Source organism: Aphelocoma coerulescens, chromosome 15 (genome assembly GCF_041296385.1).
Source record: "Aphelocoma coerulescens isolate FSJ_1873_10779 chromosome 15, UR_Acoe_1.0, whole genome shotgun sequence".
In the NCBI taxonomy this organism is placed as follows: Eukaryota; Metazoa; Chordata; class Aves; order Passeriformes; family Corvidae; genus Aphelocoma; species Aphelocoma coerulescens.
In genome coordinates this window covers 3,875,779-3,890,417 of record NC_091029.1, presented here as the reverse complement: position 1 = coordinate 3,890,417, position 14,639 = coordinate 3,875,779, and the positions used below count along the sequence as shown (strand labels likewise).

The 14,639-nt window shown below is 52.3% G+C and overlaps 1 protein-coding gene across 1 annotated transcript; it reads left to right on the top strand.

Annotated features, from left to right (window-relative positions):
• Positions 1-4: 4 nt before the first annotated feature.
• Positions 5-14,240, top strand: BRAP (BRCA1 associated protein). Its single transcript, XM_069030505.1, has 12 exons — positions 5-160; positions 316-474; positions 1,016-1,217; positions 1,991-2,180; positions 3,607-3,720; positions 4,146-4,294; positions 6,170-6,245; positions 6,777-6,915; positions 7,332-7,441; positions 8,984-9,073; positions 10,884-10,987; positions 11,965-14,240. The coding sequence occupies exons 1-12, from the start codon at positions 79-81 to the stop codon at positions 12,323-12,325; spliced, it is 1,776 nt and encodes a 591-aa protein (XP_068886606.1). The 5' UTR covers positions 5-78; the 3' UTR covers positions 12,326-14,240.
• Positions 14,241-14,639: the final 399 nt, after the last annotated feature.

Sequence of the window (14,639 nt, the reverse complement as noted above, 5' to 3'; positions counted from 1 at the left end):
CAGAGGGGAAAGGTGCGGGAGGCGGAAGCGGCGCCGGTCCCGGTCCCGGTCCCGGTCGGCGGCGGCCCCGCGGAGCCCATGAGCGTGTCCCTGGTCGTGATCCGGCTGGAGCTGGCCGGGACCTCCCCGCTGCCCGCGGGCTTCGCCTACAGCGCGGCCGGTGGGTTCCCCCCGCCGGGGGCACGGGCGGGGCACGGGGCAGCGCGGCCGGGCCCGCTCCGCACCGCGCAGCTGCCGGCGGGGGCCGTCCCGGTGCTGCCGATCCCGGGGCTCCGCGCCCGGCGCTCCGTCCCAACGCCTGCTTTGTCCCCGCAGCTCCGGACATGGCAGCGGAGAGCACCGGCGCGGCCCTCGCCGCCGTGCCCGCCTGCCTGGAGGGGAAGGGCCCCGGGGAGCGGGCGGCCATCCTGCACCAGCACCTGGGCCGCAGGGAGATGACCGACATGATCATCGAGACCATCCAGCCGCCGGCAGGTACCGGCTGGGGGCGGCGGCCCCGTGGCGGGGGGAGCGTCCCGGTGCTGTTACCGGCCGGGCAGGGCGGGGGGGCCCGGGTGGTGTGGGGTGTGCGGGTCCGGAGGCGGCCCTGCAGTTTGGAAAACGGGCGGGGAAGTTCAGGAATGTGCTTTGGGATGCAGGTGACAGAGCTGGTTATTCGTGGTGAACACTTCCACTGACCTCATCCCAGTCCACAGCTTCCTCCCGACGGGCAGCTCCGGTCTCCGCTCTCTGGGAGCAGGGACAGGACCCAGGGAACGGCTGGAGCTGTGTCAGAGGAGGTTTAGGTTGGATCTCAGGAAAAGATTCTTCCCCCAGAGAGTGCTGGGCACTGCCCAGGCTCCCCAGGGAATGGGCACGGCCCTGAGGCTGCCAGAGCTCCAGGAGCGTTTGGACAGCGCTGCCAGGGATGCCCAGGGTGGGATTGTTGGGGTGTCTGGGCAGGGCCAGGGGTCGGACTGGGTGATCCCTGTGGTCCCTTCCCCTCAGTAACGAGGAAACTTTGCCTTTGTGAAAGATGAAGCAAAAGCTGCCATGGAAGGAAGAAAGTCCTTGGAAGCTGCATCAGCTGAGGACAAAACTAAACAGGAGGATCAAAGCAAGGAGTGTGAGGCTGCTCCAGACTCGCCTTCCAAACAGCTCCCTGACCAGATCTCCTTCTTCAGCGGGAACCCCTCGGTTGAAATCGTTCATGGAATTATGCACCTGTACAAAACAAAGTAAGAATTCCTGACTAATGGTGGCTCAGGTGGGAGTGGGAGGGTGAGTTGGCCACCCCGGGGCTGTGGCTGCTGAGTGGAGACAAACAGGAAGGGTGACTCGCTGCTGGGAATGCAGAGGGTCACTGGTGTTAATGGTGGAGCTTGGGGCTGGCCCTGGTCCCCCAGCTGTGGGTGACACTGGGGGTGTTGAGGGCTTGTGCTGGGTTGTAATAGTGTAAGACAAACACAAATTAAAAAAAAAAAAGATATTTGAAAGCAGCTTTCCAAAGGATTCCACAATTAAATTGTGATCTTTGGGGCCTTGGTGACAGGCACGGGGAGCTGTGTGAGGCAGGAGGTCTCATCCAGGGGTTACAATTCAACACCACTCCCCTATGATTGTGTGAGAACTCCCATTTCAGCTCTTCCTGAAAGCCACCAGGAGCTCCCATATGGGCACTGGGAATAGTAGCAAACATTGCTCAGTTGTTCTAGGAATAGTGCTGAGCATCTGGGGCTTGCAAGCTTCAGCTGTTTTTGTAGAAAAACAGGTATCAAACTATTCCTGGCAGTCCCATTGTTCTTGGAGCTGCCCAGGTTAATCCTTGGCTAAACAGGATGCCTGTGATTGTTTGTGGTCAGAGCCCCGTCCTCCTCCTCAGTGTGAGGCATAAAGTTTGACAGCAGAGTTCCTGTGGCTCTGTGGCTGGAGCTGTGTGTCCAGCTGTGTGTCCAGCTGTGCCCTGCCCAGGGGGAGGTGAGGTGCAGCTGTGTCCCTGCTGTGTCCCCAGCAAGATGACGTCCCTGAAGGAGGATGTGCGGCGCAGTGCCATGCTCTGCATCCTCACTGTGCCCGCCACCATGACCAGCCACGACCTCATGAAGTTTGTGGCCTCCTTCTATGAGGTGATCGAGCACATGAAGATCATCCGAGACTCCACCCCGAACCAGTACATGGTGCTCATCAAGTTCAGCTCCCAGGTAAGATGCCTTGGCTGCAGGAATGTCACACTCAGTTGCTGTTCAGGGGGGTTGGGTGGCTTCACTGGGCAGCCCTGAGCCAGGGTTGCACTTGCCCATGGAGAAACAGCCCTGTCCTCCTTGCCAGAGAATTCCTGGGGCTGCTGAGGTTAGTTCCACACCTGGAAGCAGTGGATGCCATGCTCTGGCTGTCCTGTTCTTGGCAGGATATTTTTCAAGAATCAGTCCATTTACAGAGCTTTCTGCTATCTCTCAGCTTGTTCAGAGTGTTGTGCTGTGCTGAACAGAAAGGACCTGGCCTGGGGAGCTCCCTTTGTTTTAAGAAAGACTTTTCCTGCTTTTCTGAGGAGCTGGGTGGTCTCACAGCCACTGCCAGTGTGGAAAGGACAGAGCCCCCCAGCCTGAGAGCCTGGGGGGTGAATTGATACCCAGATAACACCGTTTGCTCCTTCAGGCCCCTTGGACTGGGCAGCTTTAAATTCCCCACTCCAGCTCCTGTGTGGACCCTTTCACTTGGACATTCTCTTCTCCCAGCTGCACGTGATTTATTTTGGGGTTCAGGGAGAGGTTTCTCCCAGCTGTGAATTCTGCCTGAGAGATTTCCCAAGCCCTTTGTGCAGGTGGAGGGTTTGTGTGAGTTCTGTGCTAATTGCAGTAGTTGTTACAAAGATGGTTTTATATCTCTTGTTGCATTAAATTACACAGGCAGATATCTGGTGCTAAACAGCCTTGCAGCAAATCCTTAAACTTGTGCTCTGAATTCACCCTGAAATTCCTGTTTCTCAGGCAATTCCCTGCAGCTCTGTTGACCCCTGATGGCTGTGCCTGCAGGTAGCAAAACAAATCTCTGGGGCCTTTATTCTCCTGACTGGAATCACCAGGAGTATGGGAATGTGGCATTTCATTCAGCTGATTGCCTCAGTCCATTGTGGTGGCTGTGGAGAGAGGGTTTGGGGTGCTCCTGGGGGAAAAGGGATGATGGATTTGGCAGGGTTTGGGTTGGTTCTGCCTCCTTTGCCCTGGAAGGTGCCTGAACTGTGAGTGGTGATTGGGATCTCTCCCACAGTTAAACCACTGTCCCTGACACCATCCTGCAACGTGGCCCTCTTACATTTTTGCAGAGACCAAATTTGCTTTGCAAATGCACTGAAATTGCTGACAAGGGGTAAAACAGGTGCTGAAGGGAAATCCCTAATTCCTGCTGAATGCTCCAATGTCGTGTGGTGTCACTGCCCTGAACTCCACTAGTGTCTTCCAGAGGTGATGCCAAACCTGGTGCCAAAATGCAGTGCCTGGAGCTGGCTGAAATCCCTCCTCTGGTGTTCCAGGGAAAAAGGGAGGATATGGGAGGTTTCTTCTCCTGTCCCTTGGTTGGATGAGCTGGGAGTTTCCTGTTTTGAACCAATTTTCTCTGCTCTGTGCCCAGGCTGATGCAGACAGTTTCTACATGGCCTGCAATGGCCGGCAGTTCAACTCCATCGAGGAGGACGTTTGCCAGCTCGTGTACGTGGAAAGGGCTGAAGTCTTCAAGTCAGAAGATGTAAGCTGGGTTTGGGGTTTTTTTTCCCTGCACTTCAGAAGGTTTTGACAGGATTATTTGGAGAATAAACTGCAAGAACAGCTTAATACATCAGCCCCAACCCCATTTCCCATTGCAGTGGTCCTTGGGAGAGTTTGTGTGGTGACTCCATTTGTACCTCAGCTGTGATCTAAACCTGCCTTGGGTTATAATTTGGGGAATCCACAGAGCACAGTGGGGCTGGTTGCAGGTGCAGCCCCTTCACTGAGCCCTGGCTGTGGCCCTTTGAATGCTGGGGATCACTTTTTTATCTTTCTAATAAATTCCCAACCACCGTGTGGCCTCACAGCGTTCCCGTGTCGTGGTGCTGGCAGTGATGGAAAGTTGGACTGAACTGCTGGTGATGGGAAGGTGCTGAGCAGTTTCTCTCTGCTTGGTGCTTGCAGGGAGCCAGCCTGCCTGTGATGGACCTGACAGAGCTGCCCAAGTGCACCGTGTGCCTGGAGAGGATGGATGAGTCCGTGAACGGGATCCTCACCACGCTGTGCAACCACAGCTTCCACAGCCAGTGCCTGCAGCGCTGGGAGGACACCACGTGAGAGCCTGGGCTTTATTTCCACCTCTGAGGCCCTGCTTGGAGTTGAGGGGGGGGTTGTGCTGACAAAGCTCTGCTCGTCACTGTGGGGGCAGGAATTACTGCAAGTCCTAATGTGCAGTTTTTCCCATTAAGGGGCTCCCAGAGAGAAATCTCCCCGCCAAAAGTAATTGAAGGATGATTCCCAGGGGCCTCGCTGCTGAGGCAGGGAGGGAGTTGTAGAGGAATGCTGATTATTTCAAAATACTGTAGGAGAAGAGTGCTGGGCTAAAACAGCTCTGGCTGCACACACAGCCCTGCTTCACTCAGCCTTGGCAGCTTGTCCAGTCCTTCCTTGGCATCCTGCAAATGGAGCTGAGGGGCCCTGTGGGGAGCCCTGCAGCCTTCTCTCCCACCTGGATGCTGGGAGGGGAGGAAGAGGAGGTGAGAAAGAGCAGGTGTGCAGGGGCAGGCAGGGAAAGAAGGGATGATGACAAGGTGCCTCAGTAAATCAGGCAGGGGAGGCTCCTGTTGTTCCAGGTGGGTGTGGGATGAGCAATGGGAAGTCGTGTCCCTGGCACAGGGAGACCCTCCATGGCACTGGGCAGGGCTGGGGGTTGGACCCATGTCTGTCCTTAAAGCAGCTGTTCTTGCTGCCCCTCACCCTTTCCTCTTGGTGCTCCCAGCATCCCAAATCCCTGTGAGGTGGGATTTTGGTGTGCCAGGAGCCCCCGACTGGCACCAGGTGCTGCTGTCAGCTGGGTGTGTTTGCCATTCCTCTGGAAGCTTTGCGGGTTTACTGCACCTGAGGCAGCCACAGACACTGCAGCAGGAGGCTGCAGATCCTCCCTGTGGCTGCTGCATCCCTGCTATCCCGATTCCTGGATTCTCTGATGGAGTGTGAGGAAGATTGTAGCTCTCTGTGATCTATCACTCCTAAGCCAGAGTACCAGAACTCAGTGAGATCAATCAGGTTTGGAGCTGTGCAGGCTGATGGGCTGCTTTGCTGCACAAATCCAAAGCATGGTAAATTTGGGGCAGTGGAGCATAGCCAGTGCAGGAGCGAGATCCCAAATAGCACTTAAATATGGAATATAGAATTTAAGCTGAACTTATGCTCCCAGTCTGAAGAAATGACAAAGGAAAACCCCCCTTCTCCTTGCTCAGGCACCATGGAGGCTGCAAATGCCTGAGTTTGTGTAGGAACTGACTGCAGTTGTCTCCTCCTTGGAATATTCCTGGGGCTTTCCCAGCAGCTAATGAAAAATACATAAACAGTCCTGGCAGCCAGATGCAGCCTCAGTTATCCCATTCCTGGCCCAAACTGCTGCTGCTTCAGGGCTGGACACAGCTTCCTTCTGGTCTGGGGTGTTCTGTCTCTTTGTGGCAGCACTGGGAGTTCCAAAAGAGATAAAAGATCTGGATCTTTGGTAGATCCAGAAGGGATTCCTGCTGATGATTCTTTTAGGGTACAGTTATGGGGTGTTCTTCCTGGGAAGGCTGAGATTGAATCCTTTGGGTTGGGGTGGGACTGAAGCATCTCCTCAAGGTTGTTTTAAGCACTGAGGTGTGTTTGCAGAGTGTCACTTGGCTGTCCTCAGCAGGGTAATTCCAACAGCCTTCCTCAGTGTGTAGCTTCTGTGTAAATCCCTTGGACTGCAGCAAAACCAGGTCCAGCTGAAATGTCTTTGGGAGAACTGTTCTTTGTTCTGTCACCAGCTTAAAACCAGTAACTGTGTGGAACGAATTCAAGTGGGGTAAATGTGAGCTGGTGGGTGATAACGGGAGCATCCTGCTGCACAAGGCACTTCCCTGGAGCTCTCTAGCTCTCTTCTTAATGACTGGAATGTGGAGATGTTGCTCCCTGTGTCTTATGATGTTCTTGTTGCCCTCCAGGTGCCCTGTGTGTAGGTACTGCCAGACTCCAGAGCCCGTGGAAGAAAACAAGTGTTTTGAGTGTGGAGTTCAAGAAGTAAGTAGGTGGGTGGATGGTGAGATCTAGCCTAGATCTGACTGCACAGCTGCTTGGGTTGCTTTGGGCCTTAATTCTCGGGCTGATTTTGGGCTGGTTTTACCAGCCAGTGGGGTATCAGCTTTCCTTTTGAGTTGCATCAGTGCTGGGAAGGGGTGTTTCCTCACAGGTTTCCTGTTCTGATGAATTTCTGTGTGCAGTGATTCTTAGAAAGATGAGTGTGACAGCAGGGAGCTAACCCAGCCTGCTGGTGGTGGCCCTTCCAGTCTGTGCCCTCCAGAGCTTGCTGGGATCCCTCATTCCTTAGCCAAGGCCACTCTCTCCCACCTGCTGGTGATTTACCCAGCCCCTGCAGGGATGTAACTGCCTTTGATGGGCCGGGACCCCCTTGTCCTTGGCCTTCCCAGAGGAGGGGGAGTGGGAACACTGCTCGTTCCTGAGGGTGTGACTGGAGCAGGGGTGGGTCACGCTGTCTCAGGGTGCTGCTGCCCCCCCAGAGCTGCTCCCCAGAGCTGCCTGTGTTTGTTGCAGAACCTGTGGATCTGTCTGATCTGCGGGCACATCGGCTGCGGGCGCTACGTGAGCCGCCACGCCTACAAGCACTTCGAGGAGACGCAGCACACGTACGCCATGCAGCTCACCAACCACCGCGTCTGGGACTACGCCGGGGGTGAGCCTGCGCTGCCCTGTGGGCACCCTTGGGAGCAGTGGCTGAGGCACAGTTTGCTGGAGATGGAGGAGTTTGTGTCCGTGCTAATCCCTGGCTTTGGGGAGCAGCCATCTCTGCTCTATCAGCAGCTTTCCTGGGGCTGGAGCAGCTGGAGGAGGGAAAATGGGACTCTGTCGTGAATGAGGGCGGTCCCACAGCATCCCTGAATGTTTTTTACTCCCTTTCCATCAATTTGCCCATGGCTGTTGTGATAAATACCCCATAAGGTAGCTGGGAGGAGGCTGCTAAAGTAGAACAAATCCCTGTGGTGCTGGGTTTGTGCCTCGCCGAGCAGCAGGGTCTGGGTGGTTTGGTTGTGCTCCATGACTGGGGGTTCCTCAGCTCTGAGTGCCCATGGCTGGATTTTCTCTCCCCAGACAACTACGTCCACAGGCTGGTGGCAAGCAAAACTGATGGCAAGATAGTTCAGTACGAGTGTGAGGGGGATATGTGCCAGGAGGAGAAAATTGATGCCTTACAATTAGAGGTAAATATTTTCACTTGTTGGACTCTGCGTTGTGGAAGTGTTTCCAACCCCACCATGACCACTGTTCAATCCCATCAGCTGAAGCAGCAGATCTGCTCCCAGCCTGGAGGAATTGTCTCTAGGCAGGAGCAGAATGGGTTTACTGCTTTTTTTTTTTTCCCTTTTTTATTTATTTTTTTTTTAAGCCTCTCCCTGGCTCTGCAGAGCCGATGCAGCGCAGTGCGAGCTGGCTGCAGTGTCGTGCTGTGGTCACTGGTGATTGAAGAGGAGCTGCTTATGCTGCTGCAAACAGGGGGCACTGGAGGGAGAAGTGGGTCTGAGTCACTCCCCAGACCGTTCCTAGTGGCTCTGTGGCTTGGGTTCAGAGCCAGGATCTGTGTGGAACTGTCAATTAGGATAGTTTAGCTCCCAAACTGAATGAGGGTGCAGGAATCCACAGCTGTGTGCTCACCTTGGTGAGCACAGAGAGCTGACAGTCTGCCGCCAGCCCTGTACTGTTCCCTTCTCTTGAACAGATAATGATTTATTTATTTTTTGTACCTGTTGCCCAGCTTCTCCTCTCCTAACTAAAGGAGAGGAGCTTGAAATCCCTGCTTCACTGAGCAGACACTGCAGCACGATTTCAGCCGCATTAGACACGAGGGTTTGTGAGGAGGAACAGCCCACAGAGACCAGACTGGAGGAGCTCATTGCTCACATAAATATTTGGTTGCTTTTCAGTGAATTTTCTGAATAACACTTAGATGGTAAACCAGCTAATTTTAACCCTTTTTTTCGTAAGGTGGTTGCTTAAAGCGTGTAAGTTCTCTCTGTCTTACGAGATTGAAATATTTCAAGAGAGAATGAATTTGGCAGAGTGTTTTGGCACTCAGAAATTACTGAGAGTGATCAAGGCTCCGTGCATGTTTAATTCTCTAGTGAATGCCTAATTTGATGCTTATTAGCCTGATGAAAAGGAGTAATCACCTTTTTCAACCTTCTCATGACTCATTTGCGGAACTAAAAGGGAAAAGATGGGATATAGGGCATAGATCCTTGTTCAGTACCAAAATGGTATTGGAATGGGCCATACATGTTGGAGAAGAGTAATTGGGAATTACAGAGAGTTGAGGGTGCTTTCCCAGGAATCTTCTTATAGGGAAGCTGGATATGTACATTGATCCTTCTGCCTTGGAGTTTGGGCTGTGGGTGGGAACTCTTCCCCTCAGCCTTTGGGGGTCTCATACTCTCAGGACCGGGATGGGTGATGGTTCATTTTCCTGTAGACATTTAATGCTATTGCCGTGAAAAATCTGTCTCCTCCTTAAACAGTTCTTGGCTTGATACTTTCACTTGATCCTTGTTGTGCTCTAAAGGCTTTCCTTAATTTCAAAAAAACCAAAGTGATTTGGTTGGGAAATCAAACTGGTGAAACCCTGCACTGGGATGTGTGTCCAGAACCTTCTGATTTCATCTGGTTAAATTGATTTGGGGATTGGATCCCTTTGAGCTCCTTAACCAGCAGGGCCACCCTGACTGCTCTGTGTGTCTCTGTGTTTGTAGTATTCCTACTTGCTGACGAGCCAGCTGGAATCCCAACGGATCTATTGGGAAAACAAGATTGTCCGCATCGAGAAGGACACAGCTGAAGAGGTGAGCTCTGCCCTGGGCCTGGGGGAAGGGTCCTGGCCCTGTGCAGTGGGAGAAGAAGGAGCTGCTGGATCTCTGGCTCAGCCTGGGTGCTGTGTGACGTGGCCTTGCACAGCCTGCTCCGCTCCCAGCTGGGAAAATTGGCTCCAAGATGGATCTGTCCCTTATCTGGCTGCTCCCAGGGAGCAATTTGCTGCTCAGTGGTGCAGAAGCAGGTAGATTGCCACGGAGATTGCAGCTTGATTTAAATGTGCTGCTGGGGAAATGCAGCAGCGGTGGAAGGAGCGCGTGGTGCTGCAGGATCCCGGAGCCATCCGTCTCTCCGACACGGATCTCCAGGGAATGTTGTGGAGCAGAGACAATATGACTTTAATTTCCTCGGCTGCAGAAGGTGGAACTGTCTCTGTGCTCCAAATGCATATTGATTTGCCCTTTCTTTTTGATCCCCTCTCTCTCCTCATCACCCTTTGGGAAAAGTTCAGAGTCTCCTCCTGTAAAGCATCCTGCAGGCAGGACTGCTTCAAAATGTCACCAGGAAAAATCCAGGGAGGATATTCTACTGCTTTTTCACTCTACGTAGATCCTTTCAACCAGGTTTAAAGTGAGTCAGGATTTAGAATGGAGTCCTTAACTTTCTTCAGGACTTTTAATTAACCATTTAAGTGTCTCCAGTTAAGTAAAAATAGAAATTGTGACCATTCAAATAGTGGTCATTGACCTTGTTCTAAAGAACAGTCCCAGAAATCTTATGGAAAGCCCTATAAAAGGAAAATATTTATCAAAAACCATCTTTCAAGTGGCCAGGAGACACAATCCACAAAGCAGCTTCAAAGTGAAACCACTCTGATCCATGCCCCAAACGTGGTTTCACGTTTAAAGATCCCAATAATTTTATCCATGGCACTTGTTCCGTGTAAGTCTTGTCTGGATTGGTGCCACCATGCAGAGTATTCCATTATCAGTACTCAGGCTACTTCCCCAAATTAACCATCAGCTGCACAAACATTCCTTGATTAGGGCTGGAAGGCTTAAAACCTGCTCTGCATCCATGTGTGCTGACACTGACATTTGTCCAGACTGCTCCTCCAGGAAAGCACTTTCCATTAAATTCCTGCCCCACTGCATGTGAGCGTGCTGGAGACACCGATAGAGGGGAAACAAGAATTCCTGACTAAACCTCCCCTAAGTCTCATTCTGGAGGCTTGATGCTTGGAGAAGGAGAGCTTGGCTTTCTCCAGGAGCAGCACCTGGAGTGGGGCAGCAGAGGGAAGAGGAAGGGCGTGGCCAGTGGGTGTTTGTGTTTGTGTGAGGGAGATATTGGTGTCAGTGGGTCAGTGCCTTATGACAGCACTGCTGAGTCAGCCCCGAGCAGGGCAGCCTGTTCATGTTCACACTCAGACCACATTCTCTGAGGTTTAGTTTAAAATGAGCAAAAAACACAGCCTTGTAACGCCTCAGGGTGGAAATCTGAGTTTGCTGCTGCATCCAGAACCACCAGAGAGTGGCCAAAGGAATGCTGGATGCAGGCAGGAAGAAGTTAAGGAGCTGCTGCAGCTTTTGGCAGTGCCTGGCATGGATCTACAGCCGGAGTTGCTGTTCTGTGGGAGCAGCTTCCACGGCAACGTGGCTCCTTGTCTGGGATCCGAGGGTAGCACAGGGGGTCCTCAGCAGAGCAGAGCCTTGGCTCCAAGCTTTCCTTACCTGGGGACAGGAATTGGTCAAAGTCTAGAAACCGCTCCAGAAAATGGAGTGTCCTGACGAAAGTGCAGCGGACTTTGAGCTGTTGGAAATGCCCCTGTGTTTGTTTTTACAGATTAACAACATGAAGACCAAATTTAAAGAGACCATTGAGAAGTGTGACAGTCTGGAACAGCGGCTCAATGACTTGCTCAAAGAAAAGCAGTCAGTGGAGAGGAAGTGGGTACCGCTGCCAGGTTTAGTTCCATGGAGCCATTAAAACACCGTGCGCTGACATCCAAAAAGAAAAAAACCCTGCTATGCTGGGCAATTTTGAGCTGTTTAAGCTGGAATACTGAGAACATGGCTTGCTTTAAAAAAAGCTCGGATTTCTGTAGGTGTTCACAAATGGGAAGTGTCTGAGTGAGCACAGCTTTGGGGCCCTCAGCTCCCTTTCCACGCTCTGCATGTTTAGCGTTCAGGGATCCTTCCTCTCCCTGCTCCAGGGAGATGCCAGCCTGCTCTGCTGTTGGTGGGTGCATCCAAAGGGATGAAAGGCAGCTCAGCAGAGGCATCACCCAGCACAGAGGAGAATACAGATCTTGGGAAGTGCCTGGAGGAAAGATGTCGAGCCTGGAAATTGCTGATCCGTGTACTCCCTGTGTCCCCTGTTCCTCCCAGCCCACATCCTGTCCAGCAGTCCTGGCTGGAGCAGGGAGCACAGGCAGTGAGTGAGAAACAGGCAGAGGAGGGTGCCAGCAAACTGCCAGGGCAAAAGCAGGGTTTTTGGGAGCAGGAAGCCCTGTGTGTGAATCACAAGGCTGATACCCTTGTGGGAGCATCTTCCTTCCCAGGGAAGTGGTATTTTGAGGGTCTTGGAGTGTGGCAGGAGGCCCCTGACTGCCCTCAGATGTCTCAGGCTCCCTTGTGATCCCTGTGCCCTTTTTGGCACCCATTCCAAAAGCTGCAGGTGCGTGTCCAAGGTCAGTTCCACCTCCCAGGCACATCCTGCCTGTTGCCTGTGCTGTTGGCTTTGGCATGAGATGGAATTGCCTGACCTGGGCGGGATTTCAGAGTCTTCTTGTATTGCCTCCACTGGAAAACCAAATTCCAGGTGGGGTTGGTGGGCTGGGGGTCAGTTGCCCAGTGAAAAGCTGAGGTGGTGTTTGGTCTGGGTGGGCAGTGCTGCTGTCCTGACTTGTGCTTCTCTCTGCAAGGTGTTCCCAGCTGAACAACAAAGTGGCAAAACTCTCCAACGAGCTGAAGGAGGAGCAGGAGCTGAACAAGTGCTTGAGAGCAAACCAGGCCTTGCTGCAGAACAAACTGAAGGAGGAGGAGAGAGTGTTAAAGGAAACCTGTGAGCAGAAGGACCTGCAGATCTCCGAGATCCAGGAGCAGCTGAGGGATGTCATGTTCTACCTGGAGACGCAACAGAAAATCAACCACCTCCCAGCTGAGACCCGCCAGGAGATCCAGGAAGGACAGATCAACATTGCAGTGGCATCTTCTGCCAGCTCCTCCACAGCGGGCACGGGCAAACCTTCCTCCAGGAGAGGCCGTGGCAAGAGGGGGAAATGAGACCAGGAATTCTCTGCTCCCACCCTGGAACTGGCCGTGCCAGCAGCAGGCCGGGCTCACCTCGGGACTCGGGCTGGGAACACCCAGCTCACTAAAGCTCAGCTAGAAATTGTCTCCAGAGCTGCTCATAAAACTGGCTGCCAGTCAGTGGAGGTGTCTGTGGTATTTAAAAGCATTTCACTGCACTATTTAGCTGTTTTTAGGCAGATCTTGGTGACCATTTTGCCTTCCCTCCTTTTCAGAGCTCCTCCTGTCATGCATTTGACTTTCTTGGAGAGTGTTTTGGGGGTGGGGGGGTGTGTCCATGTCCAACATCCTATTCCCTGCGGGGATGCTGTAGAGTAGGCTCAGCCCAGTGTGTAAGGCTTCTCCAGTTCTTCTCCTGGATTAAAAGTATTCTCAATTAAGAAGTTATTTAATAAACAGTGTAAATTAGGTTATATACATCTCCTTTTTGTATGTGCAGTCCTGACACTGCAGAACTGCCTGTGCAGGAGTAGAACTGTAGGTTGGAAAGAAAAAGGAGTGAGGTGTGGAAAATAAACCATCTTAGTGGTGTAAGAAACCAGGCAAGTCCTAAAGGCCAATGGGCTGGGAATTTAAAGGCTTTTAAGGGACTTTGCTCTGATCTCTCTTCATTTTAAAGGTGGCCTTTGAGTGGCCAGTGGTTGCTGTGCTGCCTGCAGGGCAGAAAGGGTGGAAGTTTTGTGTTCTGGATGCCTTTTAACGTGGTTATTTTACAGGTATTTTACAAATTGAGTCATCTGTGAATTGGGGAACACATTCCCGGCATTCCAGCACTCCTGGAGCAGGGGGTGTGTATCCCCTGACCAAGTGGCACTGGGAGTATTGGTGTAAACTCAGAGCTGTTCTCCTCAGAGCCAGGTGAGGAGAGGGACAAGCAGAGCCTTTTCCAAACTCTCTTCCCACATTCTCAGAGCTGTGGGTGCTGGCTCTGTGGCGGAGCCGGGGGCGCTGCCCCTCCACTGGATCCTCAGCAGGAGCTGCAGCTCTTGGTTCCAGTTCCTGTGCTCACCAAAACGTGGCACTATCCACAACCTCAGCTGGCAAAGCTTCCATGTGACTTGCCCCAAAGGGACACGGGTCCTGTGAGGGAATTTTGTGCACAAATCTGGTTTGGTTTGGGTTTTTTGTTGGTTTTTCACTTAACATCTAAGACTCGATGCTCTGGGGTGGGAAGTTTTCCCTGGAGAAGTGACTGTCCTGGTTGCTGTTGTGCTCAGAATCAGAGAATTTAAAGGCTGATCTTTTGTTTAAAATGCCAGGGGAGTCCCCAGTTGTCTTTCCAGGCCACAGGATGATCCTGGTCCTTGGAACAATCATGACCTTAGTTTGGAACACTGAAACAGCTCTGGCTGAGCAGGTCCAGCCTGGAACACGGGCATGACACAGGCAGTCCTTTATTGCTAGAAGTTGTTCTTTTTTTGGCCCATTGAAAGGGACAAGTTCCAGTCCCTGGAATGACCCTGGGAAGGTGGGTGGTTCTCATCTGCTTCCTGGCTGCATGGACTGAGAGTGTTGAACTTCCTCCTTGGAATTACAGGGTGCTGTTAGTGCACTCTGGGCATCCACTGCTTGGCTTTGGAGATCTGCCCCCACCACCTGGAACTTGGACCTTTTCTAACTTTGTAGCAGGAATGTACACTCACTTTTCCAGTGTGTGGATTGTACTACCAGGCTTCTGCCTTCTGTAAATGACTCTAAGGACCTAGAGATGTACAGCACAGCTTGCTCTCCTAGAGAAACTATTTTATTTAAGATATATTTTTACACCATTAAGATCCTGTGACCTTTTGCTGAAGGCTTGCTTTGTGTAGAACACTAAAGATGCTGTACTGTATCTTGGAATTCATTTTCAAAAAATGTGATGGAAAATTAAACCAGCGTGCAGTTCTTTCTGTGTGTGTGTTCCACTGGAGGGGAGGGAGGAGGTTATTTTGGAACTCTGATAGTTTTTAACTCAAAAGCAAAGCTGTCCAAACGAGCTCTTGGTCATCCTTGGACTGGGGAAGCTGGGCTCAGCTGAGCTGATAGGAGCAGATAAGGCTGGGCAGTTATCTCTGGGCAGCTCTTGCAGAAAAAGCAAGAATTGTTGAATGCTTTATGTTAAACCAAATCACTCTCTGTCCTTGAGTCCCCTCCAGCTTCTAAAACCATCCCAGGTGCCCAGAGACCCTGCAGTGTCTGTCTGGGTGTTTATTCACTGCTGTAGATCATCGGGCTCCCCCAGCCTCCCTCCCTTGGGAGACTTCCCACGAGGAGCTGGGGCTTGCGGTGAAGGGAAAAGTCCCAA

Coding starts and splice junctions, on each gene's coding strand:
- BRAP (XM_069030505.1), top strand. CDS start 79: ATGAGCGTGTCCCTGGTCGTGATCCGGCTGGAGCTGGCCGGGACCTCC. Junction 161..315: donor CTTCGCCTACAGCGCGGCCG/GTGGGTTCCCCC, acceptor TTGTCCCCGCAG/CTCCGGACATGGCAGCGGAG. Junction 1,218..1,990: donor ATGCACCTGTACAAAACAAA/GTAAGAATTCCT, acceptor CTGTGTCCCCAG/CAAGATGACGTCCCTGAAGG.